Source organism: Salmo salar, chromosome 12, assembly GCF_965601325.2.
Source record: "Salmo salar chromosome 12, fSalSal1, whole genome shotgun sequence".
Taxonomy (NCBI): domain Eukaryota; kingdom Metazoa; phylum Chordata; class Actinopteri; order Salmoniformes; family Salmonidae; genus Salmo; species Salmo salar.
In genome coordinates, this window is record NC_138302.1 from 93,935,184 (window position 1) to 93,959,243 (window position 24,060).

The following is a 24,060-nucleotide window of genomic DNA, read 5'->3' on the forward strand; positions in this document are numbered from 1 at the left end:
CTTTGTAATGCAACAAAATGTGGAAAAAGTCAAGGGGGTTTAATGCACAGTGAGTGTGTGTGTGTTCGTACCTTGGTTCCAGTGACCCGTTCCAGCCTGGTCTGAGGAAGATATCCCACTAGGAAAGAGGAGGGGCCAGGACCGCTGAATAACACCTTATAGTGGGGGGTGTTCTCTGCGTTAACCTACACACACACAAAGTGAGAGGTGGAGGTCATAAATTCAAGCTAGAATCCTTAAATGGTTTAACTGCCACTTCCGTTAGTGATATTACAGTACAACAACGAAGTCCCTCGGACATCATTGCACACACGATAGAACAGCAGCATGTAGGACCTATTGCAATTGTTATTACCTTGACGCTCCACAGCTCTGTTTCGTCAACAAAACAAAAACGACGGTGGGGCGGACAGTGACACCGTTTTTCCCTACTGCGGATTCCATCTTTAAAGAGCAACTGCCCCTAAAAACCAACTTCTCCTTTTGAAAACAGCCCATGTGGCATCGATATATGAGTCAAACATTTATTCTAGTGTCAAAATTCACTACAAAGTGTAAATCGGATACTTTGTCATAAAAGTCAGTCTAGTCCAAAACTGAGTTTTGTAAGTAAATTCATCACTACTTACTTGAGGATTTGGTAATGCATTAATTACATGCCCACTTTTGCGAATTATACAATTGCCCAGTGACAACACGTTGGTGGCCCGCCCCCAGCTGCCATTATGTGAAGTCTGCTTATCGGCGCAACACACACACGTCACCTGGCAAATAGGTGGTAAAATGGGCTTCCATAAAGTTGGCACAAACTTACAATGCATTTAAACAATATTGGCAGATTACCAGGAATGGATTACTTCAGACAGGTTCATGTCTGTGATTGGTGTTGGTGAGTACGATAGCTAAGTGGATGGTTCGGACTTAGAATATGTGGACAACTACAAATACCTAGGTGTCTGGTTAGACTGTAAACTCTCCTTCCAGACTCACATTAAGCATCTCCAATCCAAAATTAAAATCTAAAATCGGCTTCCTACTTCGCAACAAAGCATCCTTCACTCATGCTGCCAAACATACCCTCGTAAAACTGACCATCCTACCGATCCTCGACTTCGGCGATGTCATTTACAAAATAGCCTCCAACACTGTACTCAACAAATCGGATGCAGTCTATCACAGTGCCATCCGTTTTGTCACCAAAGCCCCATATACTACCCACCATTGCGACCTGAATGCTCTCGTTGGCTGGCCCTCGCTTCATACTCGTCGCCAAACCCACTGGCTCCAGGTCATTTACAAGTCTCTGCTAGGTAAAGCCCCGCCTTATCTCAGCTCACTGGTCACCATAGCAACACCCGTAGCACGCGCTCCAGCAGGTATATCTCACTAGTCACCCCCAAAGCCAATTCCTCCTTTGGCTGCCTTTCCTTCCAGTTCTCTGCTGCCAATGGCTGTAACAAAATGCAATTTTAATATATATTTTTTAAAATCACTGAAACTGGAGACTCATATCTCCCTCTCTAACTTAAAGCACCAGCTGTCAGAGCAGCTCACAGATCACTGCACCTGTACATAGCCCATCTGTTAATAGCCTATCCCCATACTGTATTTATCTTGCTCCTTTGCACCTCAGTATCTCTACTTGCACATTCATCTTCTGCACATCAATCACTCCAGTGTTTAATTGGTATATTGTAATTACTTCGTCACCATGGCCTATTTATTACCTTACCTCCCTTATCTTACCTCATTTGCACACACTGTATGTTTGTTTATTCCATGTGCAACTCTGTGTTGTTGTATGTGTCGAACTGCTTTGCTTTATTCTTGGCCAGGTTGCAGTTGCAAATGAGAACTTGTTCTCAACTAGCCTACCTGGATAAGTAAAGGTGAAATTAATTTTTTTTTCTTAGGTACTTTTGGTTATACAACATTACTTGATCATGCTAGCGAGCCAGGCTAACTATGATACCACAGATGAAAGGGGAATGATACTGTCGCTAGCTAAATACATCAAGCTAACGTGTAATGTGATGCAGCATGTCAAAGGAAGATGTGCATAGCTCACATTAGTAGGAACGACAAATGTTCAGCCTGCTGCACAGACCCTATCCCAGTCAAGGATGGATTGATTCTTATAGTCGGAGTGACACAGCCCGCTGTTTGCAGGCAGGAGCCTATTAATGTTTCTCGTCGCTGGATCTTGGCTCTCCTTTTCATGGGCATGTTTAGAAAGTTTCCTCTTTCGGCCAACAACAACAGATATCACAGGCTCCAAACTGTCTAAGGGATCCATAACTAAAAGCTCTATGACACTCAAGAGCTCAAAGCGTAACGAAAAACTGTCATTTATCGCGTTCTTGAAACAGTGTGCAAATAATGTTATATTAGCAGAACGCCATCTAACAATTCTAAGGAGAGAGAACGTTGTTGTATTGTAAATTAAGACCGTTGGGCCAGTAACCGAAATATCTCTGGTTCGAATCCTCAAGCCGGCAAGGTTGGGGGGAAAAAAAGTGCTCTTCTGCCTTTGAGCAAGGCAGTTAACCCAACAACATCTTCTTCCCTTGCACCGATGACTTGGACATTAAGGCAGCCCCCCACCTCTCTGATTCAGAGGGGTTGGGTTGAATGCATTCAGTTGTGCAACTGACCAGTTATCCCCTTTCCCCTAATGTTTGAGTGTCCAGTTTTCCATTAGTTGGGGAACATTTAATCTATGTTAGCAAAAGTCTTCTGAGAATCTTTTCAGCGTTAGGACAACATTCCCTTAATGTCAAACAGAACATACCCAGAGCGTAGTTACCATCAGCTCAGAATTTAAAATATTAATGTTCTAGACACGTTTCATGGGAACATGCAAGAACATTTCTGTGCATCAGTTATCAGGACGTCGCCTGATGGAACCAAAGAAACATTCTCTTCCCCCAAAAAGTTGTCATTACACATCCCGCCTTGTTACTGTTGCCGAGCCAATCAAGGCCCTGATTGGTGAACCACTGATCCATTCATAGCCCTCTCTGTTGGCAAGGTTAGGGATACTCCCACACAGTACATATTAACGTACATATTTGACACACATGATTAGTGTGTAAATGAACAGCAATTAATATTCAGTAGTCCTCACCTGGGATTTGAACTCCCAACCATTTGGTTCACAGTTTGCCAATCTTCCTGCTATACTACCATGTACCGGTTAATCTTACTACAGTGAGGGGAAAAAAGTATTTGATCCCCTGCTGATTTTGTACGTTTGCCCACTGACACAGAAATGATCAGTCTATAATTTTAATGGTAGGTTTATTTGAACAGTGAGAGACAGAATAACAACAACAAAAAAATCCAGAAAAACGCATGTCAAAAATGTTATAAAATGATTTTCATTTTAATGAGGGAATTAAGTATTTGACCCCTCTGCAAAACATGACTTAGTACTTGGTGGAAAAACCCTTGTTGGCAATCACAGAGGTCAGACGTTTCTTGTAGTTGGCCACCAGGTCTGCACACATCTTAGGAGGGATTTTGTCCCACTCCTCTTTGCAGATCTTCTCAAAGTCATTAACCTCTCTAGGGTAGGGGGCAGTATTTTCACATCCGGATAAAAAACGTACCCGATTTAATCTGGTTATTACTACTGCCCAGAAACTAGAATATGCATATAATTGTTTGATTTGGATAGAAAACACCCTAAAGTTTCTAAAACTGTTTGAATGGTGTCTGAGTATAACAGAACTCATATGGCAGGCAAAAACCAGAGAAGATTCTGTACAGGAAGTGCCCTCTCTGACCATTTCTTGGCCTTCCACACTCTCTTTATTGAAAACTGAGGATCTCTGCTGTAACGTGACACTTCCTACGGCTCCCATAGGCTCTCAGAGGGTGCCAGAACGTTGAATGATGACTTTGCAGCCCATTGCTGAAAAACAGTAGCGCATTTGGTAAGTGGTCGATCTGAGAACAATGAGACGGGTGCGCGCGTGCACGTGAAGAGGCCATTTTCAACTTTGAGTCTTTGAACGAAAACAGGGTTTCCCGGTCGGAATATTATCGCTTTTTTACGAGAAAAATCGCATAAAAATTGATTTTAAACAGCGTTTGACATGCTTCGAAGTACGGTAATGGAATATTTCGATTTTTTTTTGTCACGATACGCGTCCGCGTGTCACCCTTCGTCACCCTTCGGATAGTGTCTTGAACGCAAGAACAAAACAGAGGATAGTTGGATATAACTATGGATTATTTTGAACCAAAACAACATTTGTGGATGAAATAGAAGTCCTGGGAGTGCATTCTGATGAAGAACAGCAAAGGTAATCCAATTTTTCTTATAGTAAATCTGAGTTTGGTGAGTGCCAAACTTGGTGGGTGTCAAAATAGCTAGCCCGTGATGGCGAGCTATCTACTCAGAATATTGCAAAATGTGCTTTTGCCGAAAACCTATTTTAAAATCGGACACCGCGATTGCATAAAGGAGTTCTGTATCTATAATTCTTAAAATAATTATGTTTTTTGTGAACGTTTATCGTGAGTAATTTAGTAAATTCACCGGAAGTTTGCGGTGGGTATGCTAGTTCTGAACGTCACATGCTAATGTAAAAAGCTGGTTTTTGATATAAATATGAACTTGATTGAACAAAACATGCATGTATTGTATAACATAATGTCCTAGGAGTGTCATCTGATGAAGATCATCAAAGGTTAGTGCTGCATTTAGCTGTGGTTTTGGTTTTTGTGACATATGCTAGCTTGAAAAATGGGTGTCTGATTATTTCTGGCTGGGTACTCTGCTGACATAATCTAATGTTTTGCTTTCGTTGTAAAGCCTTTTTGAAATCGGACAGTGTGGTTAGATTAACGAGAGTCTTGTCTTTAAAATGGTGTAAAATAGTCATATGTTTGAGAAATTGAAGTAATAGCATTTAACCTGTTAGGGCTAAGGGGCAGTATTTGCACGGCTGGATAAAAAAATGTACCCGATTTAATCTGGTTACTAATCCTACCCAGTAACTAGAATATGCATATACTTATTATATATGGATAGAAAACACTCTAAAGTTTCTAAAACTGTTTGAATGGTGTCTGTGAGTATAACAGAACTCATTTGGCAGGCAAAACCCTGAGACATTTTCTGACAGGAAGTGGATACCTGATGTGTTGTATTACCTTTAAACCTATGCCATTGAAAAACACAGGGGCTGAGGAATATTTTGGCACTTCCTATTGCTTCCACTAGATGTCACCAGCCTTTACAAAGTGTTTTGAGTCTTCTGGAGGGAGATCTGACCGAACAAGAGCCATGGAACGATGATGGCCCATTAGACACCTGGCGCGCGAGTTCATGTTGGGTACCCTCGTTCCAATACGTTATAAAAGAGAATGCATTCGTCCACCTTGAATATTATTCATGTTCTGGTTAAAAAAGGCCCTAATGATTTATGCTATACAACGTTTGACATGTTTGAACGAACGTAAATATATTTTTTCCCCTCGTTCATGACGAGAAGTCCGGCTGGCTTAGATCATGTGCTAACAGGACGGAGATTTTTGGACATAAATGATGAGCTTTTTTGAACAAAACTACATTCGTTATGGACCTGTGATACCTGGAAGTGACATCTGATGAAGAGAATCAAAGGTAATGGATTATTTACATAGTATTTTCGATTTTAGATCTCCCCAACATGACGTCTAGTCTGTATCGCAACGCGTATTTTTCTGGGCGCAGTGCTCAGATTATTGCAAAGTGTGATTTCCCAGTAAGGTTATTTTTAAATCTGGCAAGTTGATTGCGTTCAAGAGATGTAAATCTATAATTCTTTAAATGACAATATAATATTTTACCAATGTTTTCTAATTTTAATTATTTAATTTGTGGTGCTGACTTGACTGCCGGTTATTGGAGGGAAACGATTTCCTCAACATCAATGCCATAGTAAAACGCTGTTTTTGGATATAAATATGAACTTGATAGAACTAAAAATGCATGCATTGTCTAACATAATGTCCTAGGAGTGTCATCTGATGGAGATTGTAAAAGGTTAGTGCATCATTTTAGCTGGTTTTATGGTTTTGGTGACCCTGTCTTTGAATTGACAAAACATTACACACAACTCTTGTAAATGTACTGTCCTAACATACTCTAAATTTATGCTTTCGCCGTAAAACCTTTTTGAAATCGTAAAACGTGGTTAGATTAAGGAGATGTTTATCTTTCAAAGGGTGTAAAATAGTTGTATGTTTGAAAAATTTGAATTTTGACATTTATTTGGATTCAAATTTGCCGCTCTTGAAATGCACCTGCTGTTGATGGAGTGCACCACGGGTGGGACGCTTGCGTCCCACCTAGCCCATAGAGGTTAAGGTATTTGAATATCGCGCCACGGGATTCCACTGGCTGTTGAGTAGGTGGGACGATTTCGTCCCACATACCCTAGAGAGGTTAAGGTTTCAAGGCTGACATTTGGCAACTCGAACATTCAGCTCCCTCCACAGATTTTCTATGGGATTAAGGTCTGGAGACTGGCTAGGCCACTCCAGGACCTTAATGTGCTTCTTCTTGAGCCACTCCTTTGTTGCCTTGGCCGTGTGTTTTGGGTCATTGTCATGCTGGAATACCCATCCACGACCCATTTTCAATGCCCTGGCTGAGGGAAGGAGGTTCTCACCCAAGATTTGATGGTACATGGCCCCGTCCATCGTCCCTTTGATGCGGTGAAGTTGTCCTGTCCCTTTAGCAGAAAAACACCCCCAAAGCATAATGTTTCCACCTCCATGTTTGACGCTGGGGATGGTATTCTTGGGGTCATAGGCAGCATTCTTCCTCCTCCAAACACAGCGAGTTGAGGCCAAAAGAGCCCCATTTTGGTCTCATCTGACCACAACACTTTCACCCAGTTGTCCTCTGAATCATTCAGATGTTCATTGGCAAACTTCAGATGGTCATGTATATTTGCTTTCTTGAGCAAGGGGACCTTCTGGGCGCTGCAGGATTTCAGTCCTTCAAGGCGTAATGTGTTACCAATTGTTTTCTTGGTGACTATGGTCCCAGCTGCCTTGAGATCATTGACAAGATCCTCCCGTGTAGTTCTGGGCTGATTCCTCACCGTTCTCATGATCATTGCAACTCCACAATGTGAGATCTTGCATGGAGCCCCAGGCTGAGGGAGATTGACAGTTCTTTTGTGTTTCTTCCATTTGCAAATAATCGCACCAACTGTTGTCACCTTCTCACCAAGCTGCTTGGCGATGGTCTTGTAGCCCATTCCAGCCTTGTGTAGGTCTACAATCTTGTCCCTGACATCCTTGGAGAGCTCTTTGGTCTTGGCCATGGTGGAGAGTTTGGAATCTGATTGATTGATTGATTGCTTCTGTGGACAGGTGTCTTTTATATGAGCCAGAAATCTGTCTGAATGAGAGGGGGTCAAATACTTATTTCCCTCATTAAAATGCAAATCAATTTATAACATTTTTGACCAGCGTTTTTCTGGATTTTTTTGTTGATATTCTGTCTCTCACTGTTCAAATAAACCTACCATTAAAATTATAGACTGATAATTTCTTTGTCAGTGGGCAAATGTACAAAATCAGCAGGGGATCAAATACTTTTTCCCCTCACTGTATTCTCATCATTGAATCAATTTACTTATTTCAGCAATTTAACACCTTTCAGTATAGTTGTCTGTTTGTGGGGCATGTTGACCCATTTTAAAGGATACTCCTGAATCACTATGATACGTTTTTGAGTGTACCTTTAACAGAGCTGAGATTTACTTCAAAGTGCATTGACCTTATTGCTTACAGCCTTACACCAATCAAGTTATTTCAGATCTACACAAGTGCCTGAGGAGCAGGGGGTAGGGTTTCTTCTGGACAGGACAGAGCCCAACTATACTGACCCAATAAGCACATGTCCTAGAGATATCCCTTATTGGGACAGTGGTTGTTCGTAGACTATAGGAAACGGAGGGCCGAGCACGCCCCCCCATCTACATCGATCTAGCTGTAGTGGAGTGGGTCGAGAGCTTCAAGTTCCTGTGTCCACATCACTAAGGAATTAACATGATCCACACACACAGTTGTGAAGAGGACACTACAGTGCCTCTTCCCCCTCAAGAGGCTGAAAAGATTTGGCATGGGCCCTCAGATCCTCAAACATTTCTACAGCTGCACCATTGAGAGCATCTTGACTGGCTGCGTCACCGCTTGGTATGGCAACTGCTTAGCATCTGACTACAAGGTACTACAGATGGTAGTGTGTGTACGGCCCAGTACAACACTGGGGCAGAGCTCCATGCTATCCAGGACCTCTATACCAGGTGATGTCAGAGGCAGGCCCTAAAAATTCTCAGTCTCCAGCCATTCAAGTCATACACTGTTCTCTCTGCTACTGCACGGCAAGCGGTACCGATGCACCAAGTCTGGAACCAACAGGACCCTGAACAGCTTCTGCCCCCAAGCCACCTGGACTACCTGCATTGACCCTTTTTTTGCACTAACTCTCCTGGACTGACTATGCACACACACACACACTTTTTTGCAGTAACTCTCACCCCAACACACACACACGCATACTGATGAACACTCACCACATAAGCTACTTCTACTATCTATCCTAGTCATTTTACCCCTACCTACAGTGCATTTTGAAAGTGTTCAGACCCCTTGACTTTTTCCACATTTTGTTACGTTACAGCCTTAGTCTAAAATTGATTCGTTTTTTCCCCATCAATTAAGAGTTTCACCAAGGATCTCTGTACTTTTGCTCTGCTTATCTTTCCCTCGATCCTGACTAGTCTTCCCTTCCATGCCGCTGGAAAACATGCCCACAGCATAATGCTGCCACCACCACGCTTCCCCGTAGGGATGGTGCCAGGTTTCCTCCAGATGTGACGCTTGGCATTTTGGCCAAGCAGTTCAATCTTGGTTTCATCAGACCATAGAATCTTGTTTCTATGGTCCTTTCAGCGCCTTTTGGCAAACTCCAAGCGGGCTGTTATGAGTCTTTTATTGAGGAGTGGCTTCAGTCTGGCCACTCTACCATAAAGGCCTGATTGGTGGAGGGCTGCAGAGATGGTTGTCCTTCTGGAAGGTTCTCCCACCTCCACAGAGGAACTCTGTCAGAGTGACCATCGGGTTCTTGGTCAGCTCCCTGACAAAGGCCTTTCTCCCGCGATTGCTCAGTTTGGCTGGGCGGCCAGCTCTAGGAAGAGTCTTGGGGGTTCCAAATTTCTTCCAGTCAAGAATGGAGGCCACTGTGTTTTTGGGGACCTTCAATGCTGCAGAAATGTTTTGGTACCCTTCTCCAGATCTGTCCCTTGACACACAATCCTGTCTCGAGCTCTACGAACAATTCCTTCGACCTCATGGCTTGGTTTTTGCACTGACAACTGTGGGACCTTATATAAAACAGGTGTGTGCCTTTCCAAATCATGTCCAATCAATTGAATTTACCACAAGTGGACTCCAATCAAGTTGTAGAAACATCAAGGATGATCAATGGAAACAGGATGCACCTGAGCTCAATTTCGAGTCTCATAGCAAAGGGTCTAAATACACTGCTCAAAAAAATAAAGGGAACACTTAAACAACACATTGTAACTCCAAGTCAGTCACACTTCTGTGAAATCAAACTGTCCACTTAGGAAGCAATACATTTCACATTCTGTTGTGCAAATGGAATAGACAACCGGTGGAAATTATAGGCAATTAGCAAGACACCCCCAATAAAGGAGTGGTTCTGCAGGTGGGGACCACAGGAACTGAGAAGTGGTCTATGCTTCCTGGCTGATGTTTTGGTCACTTTTGAATGCTGGCGGTGCTTTCACTCTAGTGGTAGCATGAGACGGAGTCTAAAACCCACACAAGTGGCTCAGGTAGTGCAGCTCATCCAGGATGGCACATCAATGCGAGCTGTGGCAAGAAGGTTTGCTGTGTCTGTCAGCGTAGTGTCCAGAGCATGGAGGCGCTACCAGGAGACAGGCCAGTACATCAGGAGACGCGGAGGAGGGCAACAACCCAGCAGCAGGACCGCTACCTCCGCCTTTGTGCAAGGAGGAGCAGGAGAAGCACTGCCAGAGCCCTGCAAAATGACATCCAGCAGGCCACAAATGTGCATGTGTCTGCTCAAACGGTCAGAAACAGACTCCATGATGGTGGTATGAGGGCCCGACGTCCACAGGTGGGGGTTGTGCTTACAGCCCAACACCGTGCAGGACGTTTGGCATTTGCCAGAGAACACCAACATTGGCAAATTCGCCACTGGCGCCCTGTGCTCTTCACAGATGAAAGCAGGTTCACACTGAGCACGTGACAGACGTGACAGAGTCTGGAGACGCCGTGGAGAACGTTCTGCTGCCTGCAACATCCTCCAACATGACCGGTTTGGAGGTGGGTCAGTCATGGTGTGGGGTGGCATTTCTTTGGGGGGGCCGCACAGCCCTCCATGTGCTCGCCAGAGGTACATTAGGTACCGAGATGAGATCCTCAGACCCCCTGTGAGACCATATGCTGGTGCGGTTGACCCTGGGTTCCTCCTAATGCAAGACAATGCTAGACCTCATGTGGCTGGAGTGTGTCAGCAGTTCCTGCAAGAGGAAGGCATTGATGCTATGGACTGGCCCACCCGTTCCCCAGACCTGAATCCAATTGAGCACATCTGGGACATCATGTCTCGCTCCATCCACCAACGCCACAGACTGTCCAGGAGTTGGCGGATGCTTTAGTCCAGGTCTGGGAGGAGATCCCTCAGGAGACCATCCGCCACCTCATCAGGAGCATGCCCAGGCATTGTAGGGAGGTCATACAGGCACGTGGAGGCCACACACACTACTGAGCCTCATTTTTACTTGTTTTAAGGACATTACATCAAAGTTGAATCAGCCTGTAGTGTGGTTTTCCACTTTAATTTTGAGTGTGACTCCAAATTCAGACCTCCATGGGTTGATAAATTGGATTTCCATTGATTATTTTTGTGTGATTTTGTTGTCAGCACATTCAACTATGTAAAGAAAAAAAGTATTTAATAAGATTATTTATTTCATTCAGATCTAGGATGTGTTGTTTAAGTGTTCCCTTTATTTTTTGAGCAGTATACTTACAGTACCAGTCAAAAGTTTGGACACACATACTCATTCAAATCAGTCTGGGTAGCCATTTGATTAGCTGTTCAGGAGTCTTACAGCTTGGGGGTAAAAGCTGTTTAGAAGCCTCTTGGACCTAGAATTGGCGCTCCGGTACCGCTTGACATGCGGTACCACTAGGGTGGCTGGAGTCTGACAATTTTTAGGGCCTTCCTGACACCGCCTGGTATAGAGGTCCTGGATCGCAGGAGGTTTGGCCCCAGTGATGTACTGGGCTGTAAGCACTACCCTCTGTAGCGCCTTGCGGTCGGAGGCCAAGCAGTTGCCATACTAGGCAGTGATGCAACCCGTCAGGATGCTCTCGATGGTGCAGCTGTAAAACCTTTTGAGGATCTGAGGACCCATGCTAAATATTTTCAGTTTCCTGAGGGGGAATAGGTTTAGTCGTGCCCTCTTCACAACTATCTTGGGGTGCTTGGACCATGTTAGTTTGTTGTTGATGTGGACACCAAGGAACTTGGCGCTCTCAACCTGCTCCACTACAACCCCGTCGATGAGAATGGGGGCGTGCTCGATCCTCCTTTTCCTGTAGTCCACAATCATCTCCTTTGTCTTGATCACGTTGAGGGAGAGGTTATTGTCCTTGCACCACACGGGCAGGTCTCTGACCTCCTCCCTATAAGCTGTCTCTTTGTTGTCGATGATCACTGTTGTGTCATCAGCAAACTTACGCACCCGAGGGGCTCCTTTGTTGAGGAGCAGTGTGGCGGATGTGTTGTTACCTACCCTTACCACCTGGGGGCGGCCCGTCAGGAAGTACAAGATCCAGTTGCAGAGGGAGGTGTTTAGTCCCAGGGTCCTTAGCTTAGTGATGAGCTTTGAGGGCACTATGGTGTTGACCGCTGAGCAGTAGTCAATGAATAGCATTCTCACATAGGTCTTCCTTTTGTCCAGGTGTGAAAGGGCAGTGTGGAGTGCAATAGAGATTGCATCATCTGTGAATCTGTTGGTGCAGTATGCAAATTGGAGTGGGTCTAGGGTTTCTGGGATAATGGTGTTATGTGAGCCATGACCAGCCTTTCAAAGCATTTCATGGCTACAGTCGTGAGGACTACGGGTCGGTAGTCATTTAGGCAGGTTAACTTGACGTTCTTGGGCATAGGGACTATGGTGGTCTGCTTGAAACATGTTGGTATTACAGACTCAGACAGGGAGAGGTTGAAAATGTCAGTGAAGTCTCTTGCCAGTTGGTCAGCACATGCTCAGGGTACACGTCCTGGTACTCCGTCTGGCTCTGCGGCCTTGTGAATGTTGACCTGTTTTAAAGGTCTTACTTATGTCGGCTGCAGAGAGCGTGATGACACAGTCGTCCGGAACAGCTGATGCTCTCATGCATGTTTCATTGTTACTTGCCTCGAAGCGAGCATAGAATTTATTTAGCTCGTCTGGTAGGCTCGTGTCACTGGGCAGCTCTCGGCTGTGCTTCCCTTTGTAGTCTGTAATAGTTTGCAAGACCTGCCACCTCCGACGAGCGTCGGAGCCGGTGTAGTACGATTTGATCTTAGTCCTGTATTGACGCTTTGTCTGTTTGATGGTTCGTCGGAGGGCATAGCGGGATTTCTTATAAGCTTCCGGGTCAGAGTCCCCTCCTTGAAAGCTGCAGCTCTACCCTTTAGCTATGTGCGAATGTTGGGTTTTCAATGGTTTCTTTATTTTTACTAATTTCTACATTGTTGAATAATAGTGAAGACATCAAAACTATGAAATAACACACATGGAATCATGTATTAACCGCAAAAAGTTTTAAACAAACCAAAATATATTTTAGATTCTTCAAAGTAGCCACCATTTGCCTTTGACAGCTTTGCACACTCTTGGCATGGAACATTCATGTCTATTTTGTGAAGTCATTAAAAATGGAACATTAACATAATGAAAACATTAACTTGAGGAGATTTTACACGGTATATATCATGTTTACATCCTTCACGTGGTGTAGAAAATATTAAGGATAAAGAGAATGTGACGATTGGATTGTGATTTTATTTCTCTAACGAGATCATAGTAATTAGGATACTTTGCCTCGTAACTAGCCACGCCCCAGGGAGCCCAGAGAGCGTGTCTGAATGACGAAAACGACCCCTTTTTACCCGAGGGGATAAAAAGACTGAGTTAAGAATTAAACAGAGACTACAAGCTGCAGCTTGGGCCACATCAGTCACGACACCGAAAACTGCAAAACAAGGTTGAAGACAAAATAACCTCTAAACAATCAATGCTACGGTTGAGTAGCTGTTCTAAGTACTGTATCTAAGAAGGTGAATTTAAGTAGGACCATCCAGTTCTTTTCTTCAAATCACCGTGTGCTACACTGCTTTCATCCCCACTCTGGGATCATCGACATGGCTGATTAGCCATCCTCAGAAGACCACTCTTCCAGAACAAGTACAAGTAAACAGACAATTAAGAAGGACATTGTGACCTCTTGTGGACAATCAGAGACTTACACCTGAGAATGAAGAAGGCCTAATCGAACCCGTCTCACAAAGTGGAACCGTTTCCACGAAGGGCCCAACAGAGATCCTCGACGAGGACCTTCAACGTGTAAATACATCCATTTCTTCTTACCCATAAGAGCGGCAGTTCGGGGCAAGGTATTAGAGTTACTGTGAGCGTTGTTCCCAAATGAATCCAAGTGTTGCTTCTCTTTCTCTCTCGCTTTCTCTCTAACTCCATCTTGTTTAACAAGTGTCATATTGTGTTAGTCCGCTAGGGACCTGTTGTCACCGTATTAACCTTCTAATCCACAACCTACACCATGTGTGTGTGTGTGTGTGTATCCTATGTTATCATTTAGTTTGTTGGTAAATAAATAACCGAATGTGTGGATGGAATGATAAGACTCGGGTTTGTGCAGATTCACAAAGTCTGCGACGTTCAGAATGAGACTGATGAGTAAATTATTAATTAGTGACTTACTGATATACACTACCATTCAAAAGTTTGGGGTCACTTAGAAATATCCTTTTTGAAAGAAAAGCTAATTTCTTGTCCATTAAAATAACATCAAATTGATCATAAATACAGTGTAGACATTCTTAATGTTGTAAATGACTATTGTAGCTGGAAATGGCAGATTTCTTTTATGGAATAATCTACATAGGCGTACAGAGGCCCATTATCAGCAACCATCACTCCTGTGTTCCAATGGCACATTGTTAGCTAATCCAATTTTATTTTAAGGCTAATTGAGCATTAGAAAACCCTTTTGCAATCGTTAGCAAGCTGAAAACTGTTGTTCTGATTAAAGAAGCAATAAAACTGGCCTTCTTCAGACTAGTTGAGTATCTGGAGCATCAGCATTTGTGGGTTCGATTACAGGCTCAAAATGGCCAGAAACAAAGACCATTCTTCTGAAACTCGTCAGTCTATTCTTGTTCTGAGAAATGAAGGCTATTCTATGCGAGAAATTGCCAAGAAACTGAAGATCTTGTACAACGCTGTGTACTACTCCCTTCACAGAACAGCGCAAACTGGCTCTAACCAGAAAAAAAAAAAGAGTGGGAGGCCCCGGTGCACAACTGAGTAAGAGGACAAATACATTAGTGTCTAGTTTGAGAAACAAGTCTTCAAATGGCAGCTTCATTAAATAGTTCCAGCAAAACACCAGTCTCAACATCAGCAGTGAAAAGGTAACTCCGGGATGCTGGCCTTCTAGGCAGAGTTCCTCTGTCCAGTGTCTGTGTTCTTTTGCCCATCTTAATATTAAATTTTTATTGGCCAGTTTGAGATATGTCTTTTTCTTTGCAACTCTGCCTTAGAAGGCCAGCATCCCGGAGTCGCCTCTTCACTGTTGACGTTGATTCTAAATAGTACCCGCAAAATACCAGACTCAACGGCAACAGTAGTTTATTTAGTCTTTTGTTATTAAAGCAGGCTAACGTTAGCAAGCTAACGTTTAACCATGTGGTTTAACCAAAGCCAAGTTGGTTTTGATTTCTATATCGTCTCTGGTTTAACTAACAGCATTGTACCTATGTCGAGGAGTTTTTTTTTTTAGTAGAGTACTTGGAAGATCAGCATGACTGGGTGGCAGAAGAGGGGGAGAGGCAGGGTGAGAATAGACATGGAAGACCCTCACTGGGGAAGAGGTCAGTGATTGAGGAGGGAGAGCCATGAGGTCAGGCTCTGAACCAAATAATATCCAATATTGTGAACCGCTAACCACATACTTTGAGACACAGTTCGATTGAAATAAAGAACTTTTACTCTGTCAGTTTTGGTGCGGGTACAATAAATGAATGACTTCTCTCCATCCCTCTCTCCATGCAGGTCCACTGTCACTAATATGTGGTGGTGAAGTTCTCTGCTCAGCTGGCAGAGACAGGAGATACAGTCCATTCTGTTCCAACTAGGTTACCTTAGCTCTCCTCTATGCACATCACTCTGGGGACTTCCTGTAGGTAACCATGACATCCACCAATCACCCCCGTAACTTAATCATTAGTGGTACTGAGAGTTCCTCTAATTTCTTTGATGCTGTATGAAGGCATTGTGCCATAGGATATTTGACACGTAGAGAGGATGATGACCTGCTGCTGTCTATTGGTTAGAAAGATGGTTCTATACTGAATGTATGTGACAGTCATTGCTAAACAATATGATTAGTGTAGGTAAGGGATGAAGTGAGAACTTATAGAAGGATAGCTCTCCTCGAGGTGGGTTGGGCATGACATGACAGCAGGCTGTTCAATACTGAGCCATGCTGACTGACAAGTGGTGTTGATTGGTACAGGGCAATTTCATTTATTTGACTAAATGACTATCCATAGTTTCCTCTTGATACAGCCACGGCAGTCTTAAAATGGACTGTTACCTTGAATGCAACTTTAAGATGTTAAAAAACATTTTAACTCCAATTGAACTCTGACATTTCCTGACATCTTATTTTCTTCTCTCTCACTCCAGTTATTCTCAGGAGACGGGTCAGTGTGTGTGTAGAGGGAACACGTTTGACCAGGTGGAGTCAGACTTCTACTTCATCGCCCTGGACCACTATACCAACAAGGCAGAGGACGCCAAGTTTGGACCAATGAGTCGCCAGCTTATCTTATGCCTTACACAGTTCCGCACATATCGCTCCACCTTCCTCAAACTCCAGTGCCCTACTTTTGTTTACCATTTTACCAATGTCTATGGATTGTACAAGGATTTGAAGTTGGGACATTGACTCCATACTAAATCTAATTCCATCTCCTATACGGTTCTGGCCTCTCTATAGATTATGCTGATGCCCCGTTTTAAGAACCTGGAGATCTTCACTGGTTCTGAGGGAGGTGATGTGGCCACAAACAGTGCCTGGGACACCTTCCAACGCTAATGCTGTCTGGAAAACAGCCAGAGGGTGGTCAAGACATCTGCTGCAACTTCATCTTTAGTGTGTCAGCTCTGCTGCACCTGGTAGCTGAAGGTATGACACCGCATTCCCAACAGTCATGTATGCTTAAACATACTTGTGTTTCTTAAAGAGTCAAATCAGTAGTTTAAACAACAACAAAGTGGATCTCCCAGCCCGTTTCAGTAAAAAGCTGCGGGATGGGCTGGAGAAATTTAACCACCCTCTCTAATTCATAGACTACGCTATGGATGCAATGACTGACCAGCACGCATCCTTCAATAGATTAAAAAATATATATATATTTTTCTGTTTGCACTGATATCTTTGTTCTACTTGTGCCATTTCCACAGATGGCCCTGGCTTGCTGATAACATCTGATCTGACTCTCCCTGCGATTTGACTCCTGCATTACTGACTTTTCAATAAAACTTCCAATGCCAAATTGTAATAATTTGAGATTGTCTATAAATTACAATGGTAGTTCCCAATCACCAAACATTGCACTGAGGACAACCGATTTAATTGTCTATTAAATCGTTTTTCCTCAGTGCAATGTTTGGTGAGTGCATGGTGTCGTTTTGACCTCAGTCCTCCTTTGAATACTGTGCATACTGATTCAGTTCTAAAACAACCATCAAATCCATCCTCAACTCCATAACTTCAACGGATTGTCCAGTCTGCTGATTATTATTGGCTGCCACCTGCCCTCCATAGAGGTCCTGCACGACTCCAGGGCAAGGAAGAGCTCGCCGCCGACCCCTTCTACCCCCTCTTCCAAAGACTCCTCTCTGGCAAACGGTTCAGGTTAATCACGACCAAAACCCCCGCCACCTGAACAGTTTCTTCCCCCCGTGCCGTGGCCCTCACCAACCGGCCAACTCGGCCACGATGATCCTCTCATCCATGGACTTCGCACTATTCATCCACAGACTATGCACCATCATCCCTGAACATCTCTTACATGCATCATTTATAAAATGTAGCTTATAGTGTTCATATAAGCTACATTGCACATGTGGATCTTTGGAAATTCTGCATCTATATTCTGTTTATTGTCCTGGATGAACTGTAGCAGATTCTGCCCTTTGTGTCCTCTCTCTCAGGAACCGTCCTCTGCTCGCTCGACCACACTTCTCTCTCGACTCAGTGTTTGCTTGCGCAATGATGCTTCATCTTCGCGTGTGCCATCTCGTACGCGTTCAACTTTTTAATTGGATTTGACAACATACACCTGGTGGGTGATAGAGGACAACAATGTTAAGCTTGAGTGGACAAGTAACAGCATGGAATTCAATTAAGGAGATGGACAGGTGAGAGCGGGAGAAGAGAGAATCTCCACTGAGAAAAAATGTGTACCCCCTGTGCCACCACTGTGACGACCAGATGACTGAGAAAATGTAGTCAGATAAAGAGAGAGCTGCTCTTTGGGGCGATCCATGTATCCGTCAGGGCCAAAAAGTAAAGGGACTGAAAGGCAGCATAGGCTGAGATGAACTCAGCGTTCCTGACCGCAGATCAGCAGTTCCAAACAATGCCAGAGACCAGGAATTTCACATGGTTTGTGCGCACAGGGTACACTAAATTAGAATGGTTGCAGCCAAAGGGTGGGGAGCATCTTTAAAGCCTACAGGGAGAGGAGCGAACTGGGATAGGAAACACAGTTTCCAAAGCTACAAAAGAGTAAAATGAGAGAATCTGAAAATAACTAGGTAAAAATACTAAATTGAGAGAGTGGTGTAGAGCCTTGCCCGCTTTCCTTCCTCAAATATATTTCACTTTTAGATGTATGGAGCTGTACTCTTTCCTTCCTCAAATATATTTCTTTATTCCATTATTTTACTTTTAGATTTGTGTAATTGTTGAGAATTTTGATACTACTGCACTGTCGGAGCTAGGAACACAAGCATTTCACTACACCCGTAATAACATCTGCTAAATATGTATATGTGACCAATAAAATTAGACTTAATTTAACACAGCAGAACAGTCCGTTTTGGCAACAGCCTTAGTTGAGATGAATCCGCCGCTTACAGCTGCTGAGAAAACAGGAGAGACTTAAGTTCTAATGGCCTTGCAAAAGGTGAAGAGCACACCTCCCACTACTAATTGCCTAGGTTGATATGTCTATCATCTGCAAGTTAACAGCAGTCAGCAGTTTGCACACCAAGTAGGCAGCACTTAATGTACAGTTGTGACCAAAAGTTGAGAAGGACACATTCATTTCCAAAGTTTGCTGCTTCAGTGTCTTTAGATATTGTTGTCAGATGTTACTATGGAATACTGAAGTATAATTACAAGCATTTCATAAGTGTCAAAAGCTTTTATTGACAATTACATGAAATTGATGCAAAGAGTCAATATTTGCAGTGTTGACCCTTCTTTTTCAAGACCTCTGCAATCCGCCCTGGCATGCTGTCAATTAACTTCTGGGCCACATCCTGACTGATGACAGCCAATTCTTGCATAATCAATGCTTGGAGTTTGTCAGAATTTGTTTGTCCACCCGCCTCTTGAGGCTTGACCACAAGTTCTCAATGGGATTAAGGTCTGGGGAGTTTCCTGGCCATGGACCCAAAATATCGATGTTTTGTTTCCTGAACCACTTAGTTATCACTTTTGCCTTATGGCAAGGTGCTCCATCATGCTAGAAAAGGCATTGTTCATCACCAAACTGTTCCTGGATGGTTGGGAGAAGTTGCTCTCGGAGGATGTGTTGGTACCATTCTTTATTCATGGCTGTGTTCTTAGGCAAAATTGTGAGTGAGCCCACTCCCTTGGCTGAGAAGCAACCACACACATAAATGGTCTCAGGATGCTTTACTGTTGGCATGACACAGGACTGATGGTAGCGCTCACCATGTCTTCTCCGGACAAGCTTTTTTCCGGATGCCCCAAACAATCGGAAAGGGGATTCATCAGAGTGACTGACTTTACCCAAGTCCAATCCCTGTACCCTTTGCAGAATATTAGTCTGCACTCACACCTGCCTGCTGCCATTCCCAGGGGCGAAAATCAGATATCAACTTTGGAGGGGACAATTACATGAAATTTTCTCAAGAGCAATTCCTGAGGGGGACACCAAAAGTAGTGCTGTAACACATAGCCTACATTGTAATATGGTAAATGTATATTGAGGAACCAAAGAAATAAGGTGTTTGCCATATTCCTAACTACCGGTACCCAAAACTACACAACTAATCACAACAGCAATACCATTGCCTTTAACAAATCTTAGTTCAGTCACCAGTTTAAGTTGAGAGTGGGGGTATCTATGGCATTTTCCAATTATGTTCCTATTTTACAAGTCCCAAAAAAATGGAGAACCTTTCATAATGTTGCCAAACAAAGACTCAAACTTACCTGAGACTCCCTGTCTCTGCCAGTCTGTCCCTGCATATCTGTCCCCAACTCTGCTGTCTGTGTGCCATCTGTTGCCTGCTCTGCCTAATGACATCATTGTGAAACATTTCCATTAAAATGTTCATCAGAAAGAAATTAAATTCTATCAACTAGTCTTTGAGATATTAGGCTACTAGGGTTCTTACTATGCGTTTTGGTGTATTGAAAAATACTCTGACGTCCGTCTTTTATTTTTCTGCCATTTTTCTACCTGGCTGGCTACACACAGTGTGTAGGTTATTTACAGTATGAGATGGGCTTCTATCATCTTCAATCATTCTATTTGGGCTTCGATCTAAAAGGTAGCTAGCAAATGTGAAACGGATTAAAATGACAAGAGTTGACAGCTGTATGAGTTCACCATTTACACAACATATGCTGCAACCTTTTGTAATTTTAATAGTTTGTTTCATATTGGCTGGCTTCCAACAATAGCTGAATTTGCAAAGCTAGCGAGCACCAATTCAGTTTCAGTGGTGTTTGCTATAATCTTTGCTACCCGGGTTAAATAAAGGTGAAATAAAATAAATAAAAGTTCCCTTGCGACAATTTAGCTTTTGCAACGAGACCATTAAATACATTTAAGACAATGGTAGAAGAGTGTAGTTCTGTTCAGTTTGGATTTCAGTTTATCGCCAACCTTATCACAGGGACTTTGAAGCACTAACTTACATCATCTGCATGCTGATCTTGGAATAAATTAACGATAGCAAAGATTCCATCTTTGACGACGCCACAAATGGAATAGGTACTAGCTAGCTTAATAGTTAATATTTGCGCGCTAGCTCTGCATATTCAGCTAATGTGTGTGCGCGATTGACTGGATTAACCTCACATCAGTTACGTTCATTGAGTGCCTTTCAGACAGTAGATACGACCTCTCTGTTACCTAGCAAGCTAAGGAACTGGCAGTGGATCAAACCATTGTGAGGCAAAGGGTGGGGGGGGGGGGGGGGGGGTCGCAATCTTTTGAAACAAACACGCTATTAAGTGTCTATAATCAGCACAATTGCTTTCATTGCGTATTATTAATATTATTTAAATTACATAGTTATGTTTCAGTGATATATTGGGGGGACAAATCATATTTTTCACAGGATTGGGGGGGGGGGGGGGGGGGGGGGGTCGTGTGTCCCCCGTCCCCCCCGGGATTTCCGCCCCTGACCATTCCTGAGCAAGCTCTGTACTGGTGGTGCCCCAATCCCGCAGCTGAATCAACTTTAGGAGATGGTCCTGGTGCTTGCTGGACTTGCTTGGGTGCCCTGAAGCCTTCTTCACAACAATTGAACCACTCTCCTTGAAGTTCTTGATGATCCGATAAATGGTTGATTTAGGTGCAATCTTACGGGCAGCAATATCCTTGCCCGTGAAGCCCTTTTTGTGCAAAACAATGATGATGGCACGTGTTTCCTTGCAGATAACCATGGATGACAGAGGAAGAATAATGATTCCAAGCACCACCCTCCTTTTGAAGCTTCCAGTCTGTTATTCGAACTCAATCAGCATGACAGAGTGATCTCCAGCCTTGTCCTCGTCAACACTCACACCTGTGTTAACGAGAGAATCACTGACATGATGTCAGCTGGTCCTTTTGTGGCAGGGCTGAAATGCAGTGGAAATGTTTTTGGGGGGATTCAGTTCATTTGCATGGCAAAGAGGGACTTTGCAATTAATCTGATTACTCTTCATAACATTCTGGAGTATATATGCCAATTGCCATCATACAAACTGAGGCAGCAGACTTTGTGAAAATTAATATTCGTGTCATTCTCAAAACTTTTGGCCACGACTGCAGACAGCCCTAGCTAGCAAATATACATTACTAGACAAATTATACTTACCACTCCTGGAGATATCAGGAGTCTTTTTTTATTTCAACCTTACTTTACCAGGTAAGTTAACTGAGCACACATTCTCATTTATAGCAACGACCTGGAGAATAGTTACAGGGGAGAGGAAGGGGGATGAATGAGCCAGTTGGAAGCCAGGGATGATTAGGTGACCATGATGGTATAAGGGACAGATTGGGAATTTAGCCAGGACACCGGGGTCAACACCCCGACTCTTACGATAAGTGCCATGGGCTCTTCAGTGACCACAGAGAGTCAGGACACCCATTTAACGTCCCATCCGTTAGACGGCACCCTGTGAGTTGAGCGGTTGGAAATCATTTCTCCGGGGCTCTACGGCCTTTCCAACCATTACACGCTCACAAGAAGAAATACAAAAAATAAAATGCCACTCCAAATTCACTCCAGTCATTAAAATCACAATTTAACCAACACCCATCTATTTTTTGACTACATGGACCTACCATTTGGTTTTAAAGTATTGAAACCAAAGCATTTTAATAAAAATATTAATGTAAAAGGTGCTCAACATTTCAAATAGGCTACATGTCATATTAATATATAAATAATATAGCCTATTTTATAGATCATAGAAAAAAAAAAAAAAGGATTTTCAGTTTATAAATACTTTGCTACAATGACAGTTATCTACACAGCTCGTTCCTTTCTTTTAGCATGTGCACGTAGTAAGTACACCATCATGCTTTCGGGATACGCGTCTTCAGATTCCACAATGATTCTTTAGGTTGTGGACACTACATCACTGCACTCCCTCTCTTGCTCTTCATCTTTGTAAGTCACCTTGATTTTGCATTTGTGCATTTTATCAGTTTCTTTATGAAAATATTTAGCAAACTCCATGACAGTAACTAAAGCAAGGGGCTATTAGCAGCACACAGCCTATGAATGCATGCAGGGCCTGGCATTCCCTGATCTTGTGAAATGAGCGCTACTGGAGTGGGTGAGAAGGCCGATGCTGCAGCCTTTGGGGATCACGCTCAGCGCTCCATCTCCGCTCATATGCTCTGCACAGGGCAATGTCCCCCAATTAATGCCCTGGGATATTTTTGGGGAGACCAGAGGAAAGAGTGCCTCCTACTGGCCCTCCAACACCATCTGGTATCCCATCCAGGACCAACCCTGCTTAGCTTCAGAGGCAAGCCAGCAGTGGTGTGCAGGGTGGTATGTTGCTGGCTATAGAATGATAAGTATAGTCAAATAAACTGATACCTGACACGGACATGTTAGCGCAGCGGGAAGATCATGAACCAAGAGGGTACCATGAACCAAGAGGTTGTGAGTACAAATCCCAGGTGGGGACATTCTGCTCAACCTTAGTAATGCTTGTGTACTAAAACACAGTCCTAAAGCCTAGGCATTAGGTTCAAAATTGTCAAAAACTAACTCAGAAAAGTGTGTGCGTGCATAATAAGAGGCCTGTTATAACAGTTCTGTGTGTGTAGAATGACCTCATGATGTCTGGGCACTCAGCCAATACTTGACAGAAACTAACTGGTTCCTCTTAAGTTAACTGGAGACAGAGTAAAGGATATATCCTGCACACCAATGATAAAGCTATTGTTCTGTCTGGCGGTTGTTTCTGGGCCAAAGATGCATGTTTTGTGTGTAACCAGTACGACCATACATCATCTGAGCCGACAGTTAAAGGCACTTGAGCTACTGTTAGACGTATGCCTGGAGTGACTTCCTGTCATTCTGGCCCCTATTGTCCTCACTGAGTTGCGACAGACTGAGGCAACCTTTTCACTCAGTCCCATCACACACAAGGTCACGTGTTTTACAGATGCTTGCATGGGGTATCTTGACTATATAAATGATCCTGTACTCTTTGTACAGGAGGCTCTCACGCCATCTCACCTGCGTGGGTGGGGCAACCAGCCTCCTCATTATATTACGTTTTTAATAAAAAGTAATAGCTTTTGATTTTGCCTCTACTCATTATTAGTTAAAAAAGGTAGAATTTTCACCACAATGTTCAATAATAATAATTCCTTTATAAATGAACATGCACAATGTAATCATCTTCGACTCTACGTCAAAGTGTCTTAAAAATGTAAATTGAAAACACTATGCTAAAAGTACTGTGTGGGAGTATCCCTAATCTTGCCAACAGAAAAAAAGAGCCATGAATGGATTAATGGTTCACCAATCAGGGCCTTGATTGGCTCGGCAACAGTAACAAGGCACGATATGTAATGAAAACAAATTTGGTGGAGAAAGTTTTTGGAACCATCAAGTGACATCCTGACAACCGATAAATAAAAGGTATTCTTGCAACGTTCCCATGAAACATGTCTAGAACATGAATATTTTA

General features: G+C 43.3%; 1 protein-coding gene across 4 annotated transcripts in view; it reads right to left on the reverse strand.

The window, feature by feature from the left end:
• LOC145859560 (uncharacterized) overlaps positions 1-24,060 on the reverse strand; it is a 32,221-nt gene that overhangs the window by 1,178 nt on the left and 6,983 nt on the right. For all 4 annotated transcript variants that reach the window (XM_082959460.1, XM_082959458.1, XM_082959461.1 and 1 more), the window contains one exon: positions 72-185. In XM_082959460.1, the coding sequence (XP_082815586.1) occupies positions 72-185 (114 nt within the window). The remainder of the gene's footprint in view (positions 1-71; positions 186-24,060) is intronic.